The 21,447-nt window shown below is 36.6% G+C and overlaps 1 protein-coding gene across 3 annotated transcripts in view; it reads right to left on the bottom strand.

The window, feature by feature from the left end:
- Positions 1-207: 207 nt before the first annotated feature.
- The window catches only part of rpgrb (retinitis pigmentosa GTPase regulator b), a 36,156-nt gene continuing 14,916 nt past the window's right edge, over positions 208-21,447 (bottom strand). Inside the window, exons 11-18 of one of the 3 annotated variants that reach the window (XR_005950866.1) lie at positions 20,938-21,112; positions 19,679-19,785; positions 14,549-14,614; positions 5,997-6,179; positions 5,561-5,609; positions 3,222-3,328; positions 1,155-2,936; positions 208-878 (exon numbers count right to left, since the gene is read on the bottom strand). Coding sequence is in view for 2 of the 3 variants with exons in the window: in XM_041259092.1 (XP_041115026.1) it covers positions 2,673-2,936; positions 3,222-3,328; positions 5,561-5,609; positions 5,997-6,179; positions 14,549-14,614; positions 19,679-19,785; positions 20,938-21,112 (951 nt within the window). In the remaining variant the exon portion in view is untranslated. Of the gene's footprint in view, positions 879-1,070; positions 2,937-3,221; positions 3,329-4,879; positions 5,407-5,560; positions 5,610-5,996; positions 6,180-14,548; positions 14,615-19,678; positions 19,786-20,937; positions 21,113-21,447 lie in introns of those variants that run through there. The other 2 variants (XM_041259092.1, XM_041259093.1) reach the window with 2 other exon arrangements.

The raw sequence follows: 21,447 nt of genomic DNA, 5'->3' as shown, positions 1-21,447 counted from the left end.
CTTTTTTCATAATTAACTATTCAAAGACAGCTGGTATAGCTCAATGCCAAACCAGGAAAACCTCACCATCCCCACCAAGGTGCACTTACTCACACCTTCAAACCCTGTATTACCTTACTGGAATGATACAGTGCGTGCGTGCGTGTGTGTGTGTGTCTATATATATATATATATATATATATATATATATATATATATATATATATATATATATATATAGGGTTTAACATTCAAAAGATGCTCTTTATATGTGTATATGTCTCTAGAGCAGCACAGAGCAGTAGTAATACAACAAGAGCAGCACTGCTCATATCTTCAGGTGTTTTAACCAGTCCAGGATTTTGTTCCAACTTGACCCTTAGAAGTAAATATATCTCTTAAAATGTTCCAACACAACACCCAAATAAATACCACTCAGTATCTAAAGCCTTAGATGCTGTAAGTGCTGCCTTTATTAGATCTGTAAAGAATAAAGAATATTAAGGCTTTACAGGAACAAATAACCTGGACTATTGGCCCCCTGAACACTAGACCTGGTTACCTCTAATTCTGCTTTTTTTTCTTTCTTTTTTTTTAACAAATTGAATTATTTATTTTTTGGATGGGGTGCAATTATGGTTTGTAGTACACAACAATACAGCATTTGTACACTATATTAAATCATAAAAGGAGAGGAAACAACACACTCTTAAAAATAATTGTGATACAAAGACAATATAATAACAAGAAAACACCGGGAATAAAATTCCATTTGGATTTAATTCATGAACTTGATACTGTTATGATTTTTTTGGGAAAAGCAAACAGGCCATCAGCACTAGTAAGTTTCAACTCTAGGTAGAGTAGATAGGATTTCCCAGTCCTGGCACGGGGGACCCCTGTGTCTGCTGGTCTTCATTCCAACTGAGTTCTCAATTCCTTAGCTTAATTAGACCTTTTTAATTGTTTTCAGCTTTTAAACAGTTGGAGATTTCAAATTGATTATACAATTTTATAAGTAACTTGAAATCGGCAACTTTTTAAGCTGAGAAAAATTAAAAAGGTCCAATTAAGCACATTATTAGTTCAAATAAGGGTTTGATTAAGTAAGTAAGAAGTCAGTTGGAATGAAAACCAGCAGACACAGGGGTCCCCCAGGGCCAGGATTGGGACACCAGACAGCAGGAGTGTCAAACTCAGTTCCTGTAGGGCCACTGCGTCTGCTGGCTTTAGTTCCACCCAAGCTCTCAATTACTTAAGTGGTCTAATTATGTGATTAATTGGACACATGTTTCATGGGTAGTGTGCCTTGAACCAAGTGCATCTATTAAACTATCAACTGTAAAAGACCTTGAAAAAACATTAAATCTGTCCTTTTGGACAAATAGTTAGAACAATTAAGCTAATTGACAGATTAAGTTGGAATGAAAACCAGAAGACCCTGCGGCCCTCGAGGACTGGAGTTTGACACCCCTGCCCTACAATAAGAGATCCTTGCTATGATCTACAGTGCCCTCTGCTGGACGATGCATGCACTTGCTGCAGTCAAGACCCTCTGTAATGCATTAATCAGTAGCATGAAGAATACAAAAAAAAAAAAAAAAATCCTAGTTTGATGTGACTCAGGTTTCCATAATACGCATCCATAAGATACATCTCTGAAAACAAGTAATTTAAGAAAACACATGTTTTACAGGTACAACTAAAAAATGTAAATAAAACATGTTAAACCTATTATAAGGAAAATATGACAATGCTAAGAGAAAAGCAAGAGAGTGTTTTTTTTATATATCTCCATAAGGCATGATTACATAACTGTTGCTTCAATTTCGGCTGTTACCCAAGTAGCAAGCCTAAAAGCGCACCAGATATTGACAGATACCCAACCAATCAGTATCAAAAGAAATCGTGTCAAATGTTTCCAAAGCCCCCCCCCTCTACCATTTCTGAAAATTAGAGCGTACAAGTATTCTGATAAACATCTGTACCTAACCTTATATATCAGGTGAAACAAAAAGGTCAAAACTTAATAATCCTGATACATGACAGGGGGGAAAAAAAGCAATACCCCAACATTAATATATTATCTTTAAATCAAAAAGAATTTCAGCATTGATACTGCCAGATGGATTAATTTGTGACACCAATTGTTAGTAGTGAATGAAAAAAATACATATTCTGAGAAAGAGCTGCCTTTTACTCTCCATATAGTATAGCTGATGTCACAGCACCAATACTTTTCAACACAAAGCAGTGTAAGGCTTTGCAATAAGAACTGGTGAAAAATTGTCCCTGAAACATAATATCATATCTATATAGAACTATATATGTATATATTATGTACTGTTCCAATTTAAAGTGCAACTTGTGCTTTTACATGAAATATATTTATATAAATAAATGTCTGTTACATAAAATATGTGCAGTTGAGTTTCACAAATCCAAACACACAAAGTTTTTCACAAAAATGTTGCCCATACACTAAAAATCAAAACAGTAATGATTGTGATGTAAAGGCAACAACATCTGACATTAATAAATTAGCACCACAAGTTGTGGTGGTAATCCAGCACGTATCATAACTCACAATTGTAGTAACTTCCCTCTATTTGAAATCAGTGCTTGAACACTACATGCAGCACTTAGTGGCTTTTGATATAATATATATTATATAAATACACATACACACAAACTCAGAGTACTGTACATGTTGCTGATCGTGACTTCTTTTGCAGGGTGCTTTGTGTTTTCTCAGTACTGTCCTGGACTGACTGTGTGGGCTCTGTAGTCTTTTCCCCAGCGTTGTTCTGGTTGAGGTCTTTGTTTTCCAGGTTTCCAGGTGAGACGTTTGGATTGTCTTTGGGCTTGTCTTCCTGAAGAGTGCTTACTGGTTTCACTTCACCCTTTTTTTCTGGCTTCTTGTCTTCTGGGATCGACCTTCTCTTGAACAGAGAAATCTACAATAAAGAGGAATACAAAGACAGCTGCATCAAAGTTTGGCAGACGTTAATTGACATTATTGACTGGTGGTTGATAACATCAGGTAGGTAAGAGCTTGAGTTGTAGGCTAACATTGAGAAAAGGTCAACCACGCAGGTAATGTTTGATAACCAGGGTTTTAGTTGGGACTATCTTGATTGGTAGGTGAAAATTTGAAGATTTCCTATTAGCATTATGCTCCATTACGCCTTTACGACCAATAACGTAATAATCACAGTACTTTTTAAATCGGTTTTGCTTACTCTTCCATTTGTTCCAAACAAGCCTTTCGATTTACTTTCCTCCTTTGCCTCCTCTTCTCTCACTTCTTGAGCTGGACAGGGGTCCTGAGCTTTGGGACTCTCTTGCTCTTCAGAAACAAAGAGTTAAAAATAGCTGTAAGCATTTCTGTAGGAGTTAAAAAAAAACATAAACAAATATAGAGAGCAATATCTTCCATCTTTTTAAATTTCATTTGAGATGGAATTCTGACAGCAGGGCCAGAACTTCACTTTTGGTACCGGGATGTCTTCAATATTAGACTCCTATCAATTTCAAGACCTTTTGATTATCAAACATCTTTGTATTGGTAAAGATGCTTCACTATAAAAGCCTTGCTTGCCTTTAGTCAGATAATTGATGACTTATCAGTGTAACAAAATGTTCTCATGGAATGACCCTGCAGTGCTTCAAGAAAGGTTGGTAAAAAGAGGAATGTAAGAACCAAACCATAAAAGTGTGATTAATACCTCAGTGGCTATCAGAGATAGCATTGGAAGGGTACTCCATCATCCATATACAGGCAATGAAACTGCCCTTTTGACTGAAGTCCTTTGTTGATGGTATCATTTTTGTAAATATCAAGAAATGACACACTAATACTGTCCTCATAACTGGTTTCTATCAGTATTATAATGTAAACTGTGCAATGTACATACATTCTGCTAAAGTTCCTTTACATTTGAAACAGGCATGTAACCCACCCCAGCAATGTGCTAGACTGGTTTACAGTATTAGCATTCTGCAGTCATATTTAGAAAAGCAAGTGGATGAATGCTCTAGTGTGCTCCATTAAAAGGCTTTCATAGGCTTTCTACCAGCACTAGAACTGACACCAGGGTCAGTGTTAAGTCTGGGCTATATTTACATTGCTGTATATATACACATTCTTTATACCAGCTACAGCCTACATAGCACCACAGCAATTAAATGCTTTACATTCCAGCCCCCAATGAAAGGGATATTTTTATTTGAAACTCTGAAGAGGGAAAAAAGATGGTACCATTTAGTGTTAGGGCAGGCAAACCCGGTCTATGTCCAAGATTTTGTTAGAACTATGTCCTATTTTTTGGCATTGTGTAAAACAGTTTTTTTTTTTTTTTTTTATGTAGGGAAGGAACAATCAATATATGCAGTATTATTGGTAATTTTGTGCATCTTGGGTTATTTCTTGTACTGACATGTCTTAGCTATAGTTGTGTTTCTGACAACTGTCTTAAACTAAAAACAATAAGCACCACTGATACCAAGGTTTTGTTCTTCTCTCTTCCTGTTTATCTCCTATTTGTTCTGGGTTTGTCCATAAAAGTGTCTGGGGAGTGTTTAAAAAAATAAATAAATACAAATAATTCCCGCTGAAATGATAAGTAATTTCCTTCCATTCTGTCTTCCCTCTATTTTAGGAGCGAGCAGCAAAAGAGTAGAAGAAAACTGTCATCATAATTTGTTTACATTACTAAATTAAATAAATCATGTCTGACCATTAGGACACAGTGGGAAACAGAGCCCATAGTTACTAGAGCCAAAATATAATAGTAGTGACAATATTTTATAGTAAAACTTTCACACTTTCTCAATCTAAACAGTTGCCAAGAACAGTATTGAAGCAAACAGTAAATCACACTGAACATGCTGTATGAACTGAAACCTGATTGAAAATTGCGCCCGATAGCAGAAGTTGTGACAATGAGGAGGATTCACGTGGCAAATAATAAAAAGGAAGAAAAAACATATATAAAAGGAACATGTGTTGAACATGGAAAGTGAAAATGACAACAACCACCAAAGAACCATGTGGATGGCTAGGCAAGATATAAGGCTCTTTATTCAATCATTGCATTTAGATGAAGTCACAAACCTTCGCTATATTGGTTTATATTGTCATCTTTAGAATGAATTAAAGTGTTGCCTGCAATGCTCTTTTAACAACTTTATTATATATGTTCAGTCATTAATTATCTGTACATGGTTGTTATGAAGACCACCAAATATCAAGGGCTGTCCTGTAAATCTGCTTATAGGTGGATAATTGACAAGGGCAAGGGAGTATTTACAATAACAGCTATTTCTTTCAAACACAGCAGTCTTCATGATGGAATATCAAGAGTAGCATTCAGATGAAAGTCTGTGGCTCAGTCTCCGGCATACTCCTACACTAGTTCTTTTACACTGTAATCAAAGTAAGTGGGAGGTTAACCATAATTTGCAGCAGTAGGCGGTGTCACTTATTACAGCAATTGCTGTTCCATTTCAAATATTTGTTTAATAAGTAATACTAACAATGGCATAAAAAATAATATTTACAGTAAAAGATCATGCATACCTTCCTGTACACCATCTGGTACTGATTCATCTTTAATGATTTCAGGTTCCTGTAAATAAAAGTGTCACAGACTGTTATCAGCTCATCATTATCCATATAATAACCTACACAGGGTAGAAGCCCATAGAAAAATATCCTGTACCCAGATTCTCATGAATGTAACAGAATTTCGGTAGGAACACTGTCCAACCACAGTATATTATAGCTGGGCTCAATATAATAATAAAGGTTGATATTCATTACACTGCTCTAGACAGGTGTTTGGCTGCTAGAACAGCAGCCTAAAACAGTTTAATGAAAGCTGAGATTAAGCTGAAATGAATGGAATACAACAGTAAACTATGTGGTTCTTTTCTGTAAACTAAATCTGGGCAAGTCCGATGCGCGCACAGTATGGTATTGCTATAGTATATTCTGCACGTAGAAAAAAGTGTACCTTTCCATGTTTCTCTCCAGAGATCACATCACTATTCTTTGCCTGTGGCTCTCCTTTTGTCATTTCCTGAACAGTTGTTTCTTCTTCATCCTCTTCTTCTTCTTCTTCCTCATCCTCATCCTCTTCATCATCATCATCATCATTCTCTTCTTCCTCGCTCTCCTCAGATTCATGCTGTAAATTCTGATACGGGGAACATAAACCCACTTATGAGGAAAGGTGTACAAATACGTATGATGAGCACAAGAAAGGCATGAGTTCTGCTCTTACATTATATACAGCACGTGTTGTAACTGAAGGTAAAATTCCTCAAGACCCCTAGTTCAGGATTTACAGCTTTACAGGTTGGCAGGAGGGAGGTGCAATTCAAGAGACAGATTTAATGACATGGAAAAGCCTGCAGGAGCTCGGAACAGAAAAACATGAAACGACACGCAGACCGTGTAAAAGACAGGATGTAGTTGCTGGGAATGCAAAACTAAAAGATCAAATACTGACAGCTAAAACAGTTATTTTAAGGAGGTTACAGGGATATAGGGGTCTATTCAACTGATATAACTGCTGGTGGATCGAAATATTACTGCTGTTTGGCTCATTAAAAGTCAATGTAAATATATTTTAAGTGTTTAAATAAGTAAAATGTCAGTGTTGCTCGTATTTCTCTCCTCCCCCCCACTCCCAACAGTGGCTATATTTAGATCCGCCACCATTTAAATAACTAAAGTGACCGAGTCATGTTATAGGTTGCAGCACATACAGACCTATAGAACTATTTTTCTATACACCAAACTTTGGTACAAAATTGTAAACACATGGGAGGTTCTAACCCTAGTGACAGTGGGTACATTTAAGACAGCAACTTTTCATACGGTACGGCACAGTACTTACCCTCATGACCAGCTTACTGCACAACCAGCAAAAGAAATAACTCAAGTACATGAAAATGCACAAAGGGATTAGACAACGTGAACTCAATACATGAGGAAAAACTGACACTGGGTGCGGGGCTGGATGATCATTTCAGAACAGATTTCTACCTCCACTGTACTTCCGTTGAAGATCATTTTTATTAAATAATTAACCCTTAACCTTACATATTTTTGTTTTGTTTTTCCAACATACTGTGCATTATATTTGTATCCCCTTTGGTCACAATTTTTTCATTTCATTTTGAAATGTTTATGTAAACTCTACAGGGTACGAGAAGATGCTCTAGACTTTGAAAAATGCATGACAAAAAATAGCATTAATAGGAAACACAACATCATCCAATTAAACACACAGTGACCAAATGGGATTCAGTGCACATACTGTACAAATTCCATATTTGGTAATAAAAAAAATTCTGGTCAATACAAAGCATGCTAAGCGCTTACTGTAAGTGACTCATTGCTGTAGAGAAGACTCCTATTGCACAATAGGTTCACCCATTCCAGGTTTTATTGCAAGCTTGATTAGCAACAGTGTATACGTAACAAGCTCACGTGTATCTTATTAAACTCATAGTAAAACCTGAAATGGATCAAACTGCTATGCAATGGGCATTGTATTTTCATCCTTGAGAGGAGTTTAAAAAAAAAAAAAAACACCAATTTTGATAAGATCATTTTTCAGTGATAAGGACCACTGTAAATTAACAACTGTGGAAAAGATTTCATAGTAACAGACAGCAGAGAACTCCTATCAAATGTTAAACATACCCTTTTAGTAGCAATGATCCAAACAAATAGATATCAGGATTATTTCTGTAACGGAAGCTTGTTGAATTAAAGCATGAAAACTAACAAGATTTAGGTATTGAGTGTTTTTTAGGATATTTCTCTATGAATCCCTGTGATAAGTCCTGATAAAAGCAATGTTTGTAGCTGTGGTTTCGAATGTACAGTATAGTTGTAAATCTCGAAAAACTACTCACTTCTAAATCTTTTGTAGTCATCTTTGTATTACTTTAGTATAAATACATGTTAATTTGGATTCATATGTTGTTTTTTTCTGACTTTATGTGAACGAAAAGACACACATTTGCCCATTTTCCCATTGGAAATAGTGATATTTTGAAATATCACTGTCCCGGTCACAAAAGCAAAGTTTGTGGGGAATAATAGCCATGTTCTATACTTTTGAGGCATAAGCAATTAGGAAATAACACTTACTACCCAGGAACAAAAAAAAAAAAAAAGAATTATTACACAGTGTAATGTATGGCAGTTATCTGTACACTAGTGTTTTGAATTACATAGGGCCATTAACTGTGTTGTTAGTAATGCACTTAGTACGACGTACAAACATAAGTAAATAAATACCTACAGGCATCCTTTAAATATCTATAGATTGTGATGTCCTAACTAAGTTTCATCACAGCTAGAATGGCATTTCCCTACTGTGCCCAAACTAGTAAAGTTTATTATAAACATCATTTTTACATGTACAGTAATCCGCTGCGTATCTGCCCTAGCCGTTTATCCACCGTGATCAACCTCTTCAGCAATGTTAGTTTATTATTGAAATCAGAAGATTAGTTCAGATACTGTAGATCCTACCAGTTTTCATATACTGTGTTATATGTGATCCTTGCTCTGCCATTACTGGTAGTGTCACGTGAGTTGTTCAGTGTGTCGATATGTAAATAAATCCTGTTCGCCAGCAGGGCGTATCAACTTCAGCCTCCGTCACTCAGCAGCGAATGCACGCATCCACATGGCAGGCAGCTACCCAAGCATTTATACCGTGTATCTTTCTAAACAAGGGATATAGGGGAGCGCCCTAATAAAAGCTGAATCTCAAAACAATAATTGTGTGAATATAGTAATTCTTACAGCTGTGTATAATGGTATTTAAAACAGGATTCAGTCATCTGACTTTTTACATATCTGCCTTACTCTGGTCCCACTGCAGTCAGATGTGCGACGGATTAATGTAGTGACATACCTGTAGAGTCAGATACAATGTCATTTTCAGGCAAACAAATGCACACTGTACACTATAGAGTGGATCAAGGACTGCCGTATTTGTTTGTCCAAAATAATCCTCTATTGTACAACTGCAGTATGTGAAACACACGCTGAATATATACAGTAGATGGCTCATTGGTTAAATGCATTCAAACACATCTTAAAAAGAAATAAATCAAACAAATATAATAAATTGATTGATTTTCACAGCTTTCTTTCCAAGACTCTCCTGTCAGTCCAAACACAAGGTTAACATAAACGTTGTCCACTCACACTGTAATGACTTGCGCAATGTCGTAATGTTGTGTTACTGGCATGTTATGTTGTATGGCAACTTGCAAAGTAAATTAATACTGTATAATACTTTAATCATTAAGACTAGCAAAATAACTGAATTTAATAGGTTCATAGCATATAAATAGTCCTGAGAGCAATTACATTACCAATATATATTGACTCCAGGACATTTAAATATATTCAGTGGTAATAGAAATTGTAGGGTGACATTAACAAGCATGACATTAAACAGGTTTAACTTGATGTGTTTTCTACAGCATATGCTCTTTCAATACTTACATAACAAATAAAATTTGAAATCAGTATTTAATCAGCTACAACCCCCTTTAAACAATTGGGTTGCCATTGGTTCGCCAATCAAAAAGAACTAAATAATTAAAGAACAGTTTTTTCATTTCTTGGAACCATGACTGTTAGCTGTAAGGCATTAACACTTCAACACCAGACATTAAATGTGGAGAACACCATTGGCAATGTTAACAGTCAACTTTAAAAGGCAGTCACTACTGGCCCACGTCACCAACTTGATTTGCCTTAAAACTTGAAGTGAACATCAGTTGTATAAGAAAGGTTTCATAGCGTCCTGTGAAGTGATTCACTATAAAGCAGCCCCCCCGGACGGTGTTGAGAAAGCTCAAGCTACAGTAGCACCATGCCCAGAACACACACACACACACACACATATATATATATATATGATTATATATATATATAATATATATATATTATATATATATAGTATATATATATACATGTACATGTACAATGTCAATAACTTCAATAACTTATAAAAGTTGCATTACTGGGAATACATAAGCACGTGGCATTTCCATGTTTTCTTTCTTTCTTTCTTTTTTTTTTTTTTTTTTGGCCAATGTTATTATCTAAGTGCACCAATGTACAAAAACATTCAGATTTACATTGATTTGTATTGATTTGGTTTTGGTGTGTATTGATTTTACATCATCGTGTGTCCTGTGGCTGAAAATATAAACAAATGGACTAAGCACAGATGTTGTGAGACATCATTGATGAGAAATGAACATGAAAATATTTTCCCAAAACGTTTTTTTTTTTTTTTTCCCCTTCAGCTAAAACAGTTGGGTCCTTAACACATAAAGTCTTTACTATAATAACTGAAACAAAAGCTTCATTAAAATGGAAAATATTATGCATTTTCAAAGTTCATGATAACGAAGCAATGTGTGAGCAGAACAAAATCATAGAAAAACAAGAATGAAGAGTATATAGGTAAAGCAAGATTTAAAAAAATGAATGAAACTATTTTTAGTATTGTTTTACATTGGAGAAATTCAAATACTTATTTGAAATAAAGAGCAAGTAGCAGGGTTCTGAAAAATACAGCATTACACATGCCCATGTGCTGCTACAACTGTTTAAATAACTGACATGTCATTTTTCTTTTCATTGTTAACATCCTGACAACTTTTTACACTTATAACTTTAAAGCGTGTTTCAAAGTTCTTTTCAAAATGCCTGCTCTAGTGTATTGATAGTGTAAGGATTTATGCCCACATTGTCAAACAGGTAACACAGAAATAATGATACATGAGATGTGCTACGGAACAGAAAAGTCAAAGCACTTATGGTTTTTATTTATTTATTTGTTTGTTTGTTTTCTAAATTGCTCTTCCTGCAGTGATTTAGAGGACAGATCTCAAACACCAATCCACTAGAGCGGACATTTTGAAAAGAGCTTTGAAACAGACTTCAAAGTTGTAAGTGTAAAAAGTTGTCAGGATGTTAACAATGAAAAGAAAAATGACAAGTACGTTATTTAAACAGTTGTAGCAACACATGAGGATGTGTAATGCTGTATTTTTTTAAACCCTGCTACTTAAGTCAATGATATTATTTTATATTATTTTATTTGAAAGCAAATTACTATTTTTTTTATTATAATAGCATGCCCTTTTCATAAAGCTTTAACTCATGAGTTATTTAAAGAATGTTTTTAAAAGTCGTTTTTAATGAAAACATCCATTTTAATGTCCATGAAGCGTTCAGCATGTCAGCAACAGTTTAGAACAGGTTTATGATAACAAATATCTTTAACAAGCTTTATGAACAGGGCCCTCGTAGCGCATCATTTCAACGTCAAATAATGAGGCAGCACATTGTTCCAGAACTGCTGGGATTTATGGATTCCATTCACTACATGACGCTTTCCATGAGGTTTTTGTTCGGTCTTCTTGGTTTCCGGTTTGCTCTTTTTAGTGTCTTTCTTGCTGGCTTTAGTAGTCTCCTTTGCTTTTTGGTTATTTTTGGATTGTGTGGTTTCCGCCACAGACTCCTCCTCTACCTCCTCCTCTTCTGCCTCACCTTCATTTTCTCCCTCCTCTTCCCCTTCACCCTCCTCCTCCTCTTCCTCATCCTCTCCCTCCTCCTCCTCCTCTCCACCCTCTTCCTCCTGTTCCTCCTCATCTTCCACATTCTCCCCCTTTCTTTCCACCTCCTCCTCCTCCTCCTCCTCCTCCTCTTCCCCTCCCCCTCCTCCTCCTCCTCCTCCTCCTCCTCCTCCTCTTCCCCTCCCTCCTCATCTCCTCCCTCCTCCTCTTCTTCTTTCCCCTCTTCCTCTTCCCCCTCTCCATCCTCTTCTTCATCCTCTTCTTCCCCCTCTCCATCCTCATCCTCTCCCTCCTCCTCTACCTCTCCCTCACTATCCTCAGCTCCCTCCTCTATCTCTTCTTCCTCCCCTTCTGGCTCTTCCTCTTCCTGTTGCTCCTCTTCATTTTCACTTTCTTCCTCCTCTCCTTCCACAGCCCCCTCTTCTCCCTCATTATCCTCCTCCTCTCCTTCTTCCTCATCTGCCTCATCATCTCTCTCCTCCTCATTTTGTGACTCCTGTTCACTGCCTTCCTCATCCTCCTCCTCCTCCTCCTCCACCTCACACTCTCCTTCAGCGCTACTATCTCCTGCCTCCTCCTCCTCTCCAGCAGCCTCACTCTCCTCTCCTTCTGTCCCGCTCTCCTCTAGGTGACTTTCCTCCTCTGCCTCCTCCAGGCTTCCTTCAGCATCTCTTTCCTTCTCTCCGTTTTCTTCCTCTGACTCCTCCAGTTGTTGCTGGTATTCATTTCCTTCTTCTCCCACCTCCTGGTCTTCTGCTTCATCGCTTTGGTCTTCTTCTTCTGCCGCTTTTTCATTTTCCAAATCTTCCTCTTCTTGGCTCGCATGCTCCACGTCTGTGCCTTCTGTTCTGCTTTTGTTTACAACTTCCTCATTCTCACTCTCACCTTCAATATTATTCTCCTCCTCCTCTTCTGCTGCTGCTTGACTCTCTTCAACTTCAGAAGCTTCTCCAACAGCAGTGTCCTTTCCTGGTCCCCTATCACAGTCTTGATACACAAAGCCTGTTTGTCTCTCTCTATCACTGTGACTTCTCTGTTCTGAGGTTCTGGCCTTAGAAACTATTTGAATTTTAACAGCTGACTTTTTTTCTGAGGGAGAATCACTTGACTCACTTGTTGAAGAGATGGTGAACGCCATTTGCTTTGTGAACCTCTCTGTTTTGCTCAGTCTTCTACCTTTAGATGTTTCTTCCACCTTATTTTTGTCTTCGCCATTTGACTCCTTGCCTTTGACAAAAGTCACATGTGGTATACTTGCCTTTTCAGATTCTTCAGCTTTGTCTGTCTTTTTTTTTACTTGCACTCTCTTTGTGTCACTTAGTGTTTTTGTGCTAGGTGTTACAGAAGGCGCTTCAGTTTTAAGATCTGTCTGTATAGGCTCATGTTTTTTCAATGGCTTTTTGCCACTTAAGGTTTTTTTGCTTAGCGGTGCAGAAGGCACTTTAGTTTTAAGATCTACCTGTTTTTGTTTTTGTTTTGCCAATGGCTTCTCGTAGCTTAAACTTTTTGAATTTGCCAGTATAGCTAGGGCTTCCATTTTAAGGTAAGGGCGGTCAGTAACATTCCCATTGCTTCCATTCAGCACTTTGCTTTTTACTAACATAGGTTTGCTATATTTAGGACTGGCTTTACTGGTTTCTTGCTTGGGTACATCTTTAATTTTTTCTGCATCAGTTTTCAGTGGACGCTTTATTACAGTCTTTAGATTTTCTTCACCACCCACACTGTTTTTCAGATCACCGTCTTTAGCACTCTTTTTGGCAGTTCTGTCAGCTCCCAGCGATTTGGGGCTGGGACCAGCAACCATAAGTGGTTTTGGGAGCTGGAGCTGCAGTGGAATGTTGGCCGTTTTTCTTTCAGTGGAAACCTGCTCACTAGAAGTATCAAAGACTTTGTGAATTTTCTTACCATGACTTTTCACAACTTTACTTTTCTTCTACAGTACACCGCCATGAGAAGCAGAGAATAGAAAGAAGAGGGACAGAATTAGAAAAGGAATGGAAATGAAAAATCTGGGAAGGCAGCAAGTAGAAGTTACTGGGGAAACAAAAACAATGAATGGTGGAAAATATCTAATATCAAGGTTATACGCATGGGGTTTTGGCAACTGTTATAGTAAGGATGATGTGAAGAGAATGGTGTCTCCTGTAACTTCACAGCAACTAACCGATACAATACAATACAATACAACACAAACCTGCATTTTCTTCAAAAAAAACCCTCATGTAGGCACAGTCAAAAAAGTCTAACTTCAATGAACAAGTGCTTTGAATGTTAATGCAACACCATTGCTGAACATATACTATAGCACTATGAATATCTATGAAATGGAATGAGCATGATTCTTCCTGTGGCAGGCAGGATGTTAGTGTGTGGAGAAAGAGGACCCTGAATATCCTCAGCCTCACTTCCAAGTGATGTGGCTTTCCACGGGCCATGGGAAAGGGATAGATCGAATCCCTATCTTTAGTGTTATAAGGCAGAGCAGCAAACTATTTAGTTTTTCATGAATATAAACCCATTTGAACCATCAAAGTATCAATATTGTCTTTTCTTAGAAGATTTAAATCATAACCATCATTAATCCCCATCCACAGAAATATGGTATAATCACATAGTTAACAGACAGCTTGTGTAGCATTTGTACATTAATGCTGTCTAGTAATCACGTATTGGTATGTAGTACACAGTATGCTATTTTACTGTGTTACTACAACAGACACAAAACAATCTGGATAACCATCTTTTTTTTTTTTTTTAAAGACTCAATCCACAATCACCTAGTTAAAAACAAAGCGTTTCAAAACATACATAACATAATTACCCTGTATATCTAACATTTCCAAGACGGGACTAGATGCCTTTGTTTCCTATGCCCTACAGTATTCTGCAGCACTTAGTTAAAAGCAGAGAAAATGCCACTGCACACGCTTACCTTCTGCTTCTGAACCGGCGATAATGTTAATGACTTGTCACTGGGGTTCAGCTGCATTACGTGGGTCTGGAAAACAGGGTAATACAACTCAGTGAATTAGATCGAACTCCGTCTTCATACAAGATACTTATTCAAGATAAACCCCCAAACCAGGGTTTCACAAAGTGAGTATAATTTCAAGCTGCTGTTCAGTACAGGGTTTGGTTTTTTTTTTTTGGACACAGAAAGTAGGCGTAGCTTTTAGGACAAAAGAAACAGTAGTATACCTTATTAGATACAAAAAACAAGTATTAAATAACATTTTGTAACTAGTCAAAGATAATAACAATAAAAAGGAAATGCACAAGAGCCAACAATCAGTTAAAATATTACAATTATTTTCCTGGGAAAATCACATGACAACACAAAACTACAAATTAAAAAGGCACCAACAGTATACTAGCATGAATAATACTTCCACAGTAGAAAATCAAAAGTGTAATGGTCAATTTAAACTTGGAAATAAATGCAATAGAAAATAAAGGATTGATCTGGCAAATGGTTCTGGCAAAGTAACATCCCGCGAATGTTAGTTAGAAAGCTTATAAATGCACTTGCACTATTTTCGACCTCCACATATGTATGTGCTAATTTACTCTAACAGGGTGATAAATGGATTAGGACCAAATAGCAGTCCATTTTCTCAGTATCAATTTTCCTTCCATTAAACCACATCATTCCTTACAGACCTTGTAAAACTTGTAACTATGATTTATTGTATAGTACAGGAATGTGAATTGGATATAGCAAAACTAAAGGATATCAAATTACATTTAAGGTTTAATTGGTGGGGGAAAAAATCTACAGTGCCTGGGCATTATTAGGAACAACACCCAACATACACAGTACCCAACAAACACTAGACCATCTCAGAACAGATCGACAGAAACACAAAGCAATACAAGATAACTGTAGTCAAACAAAATAAGAGGCAGGAGAAAGGCATATATAAACTGGCCTTGTAATACAGTACTGTATATTGAGCTGGACAGAGAAAGCAAATTCATATTTTTAGCTATCTGCTTAAAAAAAAGGGGCGGGGGGGGGCAGCCTCTAACAAGGGTGTCTACAGCAAAACTGTTTTATTTTTTTTTAAATCTGGCTTGCCTATAGTCTCTCTGTCTGCAAAAAGCAATTTAATAATTTATCTGGGTTTTACAGCTTTATCAATTATCAAAAACAGATGCACTGGAAGAAGACAACTGCTTTGCCCAAGGAAGAATCAATTCCAGTAGTCTTAGGTTTGTCAATGTAATACCGAAAATAGTTTGATTTTGAATACACATGACATACAGACCCAAAATGACTTTACTAGTTATAGTTATTGCATAATTCACATTTGAGAACTTTTCAGCAGTTTATTTTTATATAAAAGGTACTGCAAAAATCTTCTGCAAAGAATGGCATTTTGCTGGTAAAAAATAAAAATGACAAGTTATATTTTTTTCATAGGATGTAAAAACTGTCCAGTAATTTTGACCAACAACATTCTTTCATAAATGTACATAAGGGTGTATATTGAACTTAAACACATAACCCAAATAAGCTGCCACACAATCGTTTTCCCCTTTGTCTACTGTTACTACAGTACCTGACAAACTGAATTGCTTTACGTCAGCCACAACTTTAAAGAACTCAATCAAAATGTAAACTTTTGAATCCAACAAACTTTAATGCACTTGTTTTACAAGAGTAAATCCCAAATAATTCTTGGGAACAAGTCTCCAAATTTGATAGCATCTATTAATTTCCCAAATACCATAACTGCAGTACAGGTAATACAGCCTCTTGACAAACAAGATCAACACCTCATATAAACATTCTAGCTGCTCTTGATAAATCTGTCCCTGACAGAATTACATTTTTTCTGCTAGTCATTTTAATTGTAAAACCCATGAGAAAAGTTTGTTATGGTTTCAGAAACTACATTTCAGTCTATAAGGACTCAGGTCAACTTTCATCTGGGAAAATTATTTTAGGAACATATAGGTTAACGAAATAAACAATGTGAATGTGGAGATTTTATATTTTTATTTTGATGCCTTATTGATGATGTGTTAAATTGGATAAAAAGAAAAATAGTATCTCCACATTATTTATGATTATATTCTGTTAAAATGCTTTTTGCAAAATGCTTTGGCTCCACCAAAGTCTGTCCCTAAAGCCTATATTCAATTTGAAGAACTTTAAAACTGCTTCTTGCATATTTGCTAACAATAACATGTTTGGATATAGAGTTTTCAATTTAATTTTTATACAACTTTATTACCCTATTGTGAAACTCAACCTAGGCAGTAAAAGCACCCAACAGTTCCTGCTGAAGAAAATTATAGCTGAGTATGTATACCAAACATCAAAAGAAACTTATCACTATTATAACACATTTTTGAAAAAAAATAGGTATATAAATCATGGACATTGACAAAATGTTTTTGGTTTCTTTTTAATCACTCAATCATTCATCCTTGACCATGACACGCTTGAGTGACTATGACTGAAGCATGTGCACTTAATCACCTAATTAGTGAGACAGTTGATTGGACACTGGATAAGGAGTCATTTCAGCTGTTGAGTTGCAAGCTTAAATAAAAGCAATAAAGCAAATCACAGAAAAAAAAAAACAATATGCCACGTCTATCAAGAGATCGGCATGTTGGAGGTTGGACTAGGGCAGTGTACTGTGGCTCACTGTCTTGGGTGCTCACAGCCAAAAATTTCAAACCTGGCAAGACGGTATAACCAGACACACTCTGTTGTTGACAAGCAACGAACTGGGAGACCAAGAGTCAAAACATCTGCCCAAGATCGACAGATCATTTTGCAGCATGTTCGTGATGTCAATTGTTCAGCACAACAAAAAGTCACTGCACCTGCTCTAAAACAGAGTTTGTCATTTTTCAATCACATCTAGTGTATTTTATCCAAGTAAAAGTGATAAGTTTCTTTGGATGCTCAACTATAAGTGATAAGTTTATTTTGATGCTCAGTATATATTGTGGCAGGGCAAAGCCCTGTCGGTAAGAAAGTGTTGGTGTTGTGTGTTTTGTTAGTGGTTGGCAGTGGTGGAGTTAATTCCTATCCCTGCCAAATACATGTGAGAATGTGGCTGTTCCCAAATGAAATAATCTGTGTCAATTGGGAACAGCTACAGAATATAAATAGAGCTTGAAACTCCATTGGGGGAGACTACCAGGGAGCTGTAAACAAAGAAAAAAGGTACTGTATGATCTGTAGTTTTATTTAAAGAGTAAAACTGTGAGTGTAAAAGTGTTTTGGCAACCGGTGAATGGCTTAGCAGTCTGGGTTCTAGTTTAGAGATTGTGGGAGTTAGATTTTTGTTTTGGTTTTTATTATTTCTGTAAATAATGAAAGCGCTTGAAACTGCAAGTTCTTGGTCTGTCTGCTAATTAAAAGGGACAAATGAAAGGGACAAATGGAGGGACCAAGACCAGCTCCTTTATAGATTTATATATATATATATATATATATATATATATATATATATATATATATATTATACGTAATAATTATATATACATTAGTATGTGTGTTGTGTGTGGGTGCACACACATATATATATACATACACACGTTGGCTACTACAAATAAAAAATAAAAATGTAGCTCTTAAGTAGCATTATCATGGGTACCTACCAAGGACAAAAATATTCCCCCAAAATGTATTAAATTAGCATAGCTGAGAATTTGTGTCAGTGGTCTCCTGTATATTGCTGCTAGCTACAGATAGCACCAGGCTTGAGCGACCACCTATACAGTTGAAGAAAATTCTAATTCACAAAGCAAGATTTGTTTTAGAAGAAGGGAACATGAAAAAGAAAATGGTTTCAACATTTACTGGATCATTTTTGTATGATTAACCTGAAGTAGTGGATTTTAACTACCATAAGGATCCGAATGGCCGAAGCTACGGTTCTGTAGGAAAACTTCTATATATTATATGTACGTTTTATAATAAATATATATGAAGTCAAATATTTAGCAAATACATGGATATTACACAGAACTTATTTATTTCCTTTGTGTCAGGTTATGTCTGGGTTTTTGTTTTGTTTCCCTTGCTTTTTTATTAGATTTTATTTGGTGGCCAGATGAGGCAGGCACTTTGTGGAAACCCAGTTTAAGAAAGATGCACAATATCAGCAGTCATGCAGGGCCAAATTGGAACTCAGACAGAAATGTTTAAATATATTTGACTATTAATTAGGTCAATTGCATTTGAAAGGAGAATACTACTGGAAACCCAAATTACCCAAAAGGTACTCCCAAAATAGCTTGAGAAAAAGGGGAGACTTCCTTTCATTTTTCCATGGAAACCCTGACTATGCTGGGTTTTTAATTCAAGCACAACTACTGCCACGTTTTGTAAGGAACACACTAAATCAAGATTAATAAAGACTTATAACTCACAAAACAGATTTAGAAAGAACACACACAAAACATTGTTTCTGGATACTATGGAAATATCTGCATCATGTGTAGTACAATTGTGTCATTGTTATGAAATCATTAGATGGGAACTGACCCAGGATTTGTGAATAATTGGAAACAGACTACTACTATATGGGTTTTGGATGTTCATTTAAGATGCTGTGTGTTATATTGTACAGATATATTTTTCTGCAACTTTTCCAACAGAAGAGGAAAACTATGAAACATCTTGAGTTATCCTGGTGCAATACTGGAAACGGTCAAAAATCACAGTTTTCCTATCAAAAGCAGTTTTCCTTTAAACTCATAAGATATTTAAAAATGTAACACAGGTATCAAATTAAATAATTCCTTAAATAGTATTGGTATCTATTTTCTTACCTCTGCTGGTCATTTACAAAACATTTTACAACTTTACAACATTTTTAACTTATTTTTGCTTATTCTGAAAAATTGAGTTTCCAGCTCCCTCCCAATTTCTATATTTAGCAAGTAGTGCACATGAAATACAAACAAAGCTCCTGAGCTAATTTACTAGTCAAGGGAGCGTGTCAGATAGAGTTCATTTTGATGTTCAAAAACTATAGTCCCCTGACAAAACCTTATCCCCTCAGCAGGTGTTGACATACAATGCCAGTCTTACCATATTTAATAAATCAGTGGTGTTTCCGAGTTCTTTTTCATTGTCGCCGTCAGAATCCTCGTCCACAGATGTTCTTTCATTGGATCCATTTCCCTTGCCGCTTTTGTCTACAGAATCAAGGAGAAAGGAATGAAATGTCTTCCCCCTAACTAACCCTTTACATGATCCCCAAACCAATAACACAGCAATGTACTGCATAATATTTGTGTAGAATATTAGTAAATAAAAAGAGCTAAATTATTTGTAGCTTGATTGACATTTGTATACTGTATATGCATCATTCACATGCATTTCCAAATTCCACACAATATGCTTTGTCATTCTCATTGAGCAAAATAGCGTATATAGCTTGTTCCACCTCAATAACGCATAAGCATGCAAAGCATTCTGGTGCAGCTTCAAGTTTATTATCATTTAATTGCGTTTATATAAATCAGACTCCACGGGATTCTCTAATAATTACTACTTAACAAAAGACATAAGGTAGCAAAGAAGGTTTGCTGCACTACACAACTCACATCACAATTTCCCTGCCTGACTCCTCTTTCACTCATCCCAAGACACCTAAGACATTATGGCCTGAAGCCTAAATGAGACTCCAGATGAGAGTTGAAACTTAATCAGGAACGAGTTCACTGGCAAGGACAGAGCCTGCCAATGCCTGCTTCAGTTTCAACTGCAAAAAAATCCTGTCCTCATCACTAACCAGTCTGGGCCCTGCATCACCTTTCTGTTTCTGGTGATAGGTGCAGTGTTGCAAAACTACACACAGAATTTAGAACATGAACTTTAACTCAAAATTCCATTACAGTATTCTAATAAAATATGGACACACAGTTAACAGATTTATTTAAAGCCCCCGGTTTTAAAATATTTACTGTGGCTGCTGTTTCTTGAACGGGACTAGATAAGGAAACACGCAAGTTGCTTAGCATGAGGTCTAACATTACATCAATGGTGGCCTGTATCAGGTTTTGGTTTAGGTTTTTATGGATTCAATTGCTGTAGATTAACAGGGTCTGGAGTTGTCTTTCCATATGATTCCAAGCCCTGAGGCCATTAGGTATTGAGTCAGCGCAACAGAAGGATATCTTAAGCAGTTAGAAGCCGAGTTGGCATGCAGCTGTGGAACTTGTTAAAGCAGGGTACCCTAGGTAGCTCCCAGTCCTCAGCTGCTTTTAACCCTCAGGTTGCACTCAATCAGCTTCTTTTACAATGCTACAGCTAAATAAGACGTTCATAGAAGCAGGTGCACACACCTCTAGACTCCTGCGGACGGTGAATTCCATTAGCTTCCATGGAAGCAGGTATGTCCATGCTGGGTAGTCTGGCTGGAATTGAGCGGCTGGTGACGGGCAAAGAGGAGTTCAGGAAACCAGGTGCCAGAGCAGGCAGTGTGCGCAGCATCCTCCCAAACTGATCTGGAGAGCGCTCCTAAAGGGTAAAGGACAATATGATATTTCTAGCTTTCCCAATTGGGCAAACAACTTGACATTATTATGAGTCCCTTGCTTGATGTCCAAACACACTATTTACTTATTATTGTTTTACAAAGTTGCTTATTCATTTTCATATTTTACCGGTATTCTAAATGCAGAAAGCATTTACTGGAACATTTTATTTCCCAGTACTGTTAAAGTTGTTCTTTCCAATGTACAGCCTGTACTTCTCAGATATGCCCACCCAATGCTTTCGGATTCCCATGATAATGACTTAAACCTCTGTCTTTGTCAAAGTGAAGGAAGTTGTATTTTAATAACTTATTAAAA

This window comes from Polyodon spathula, chromosome 9 (genome assembly GCF_017654505.1).
Source record: "Polyodon spathula isolate WHYD16114869_AA chromosome 9, ASM1765450v1, whole genome shotgun sequence".
NCBI classification, from domain to species: Eukaryota; Metazoa; Chordata; class Actinopteri; order Acipenseriformes; family Polyodontidae; genus Polyodon; species Polyodon spathula.
The sequence above is the reverse complement of the archived record's forward strand: the minus strand, read 5'-3'. Positions and strand labels throughout refer to the sequence as shown.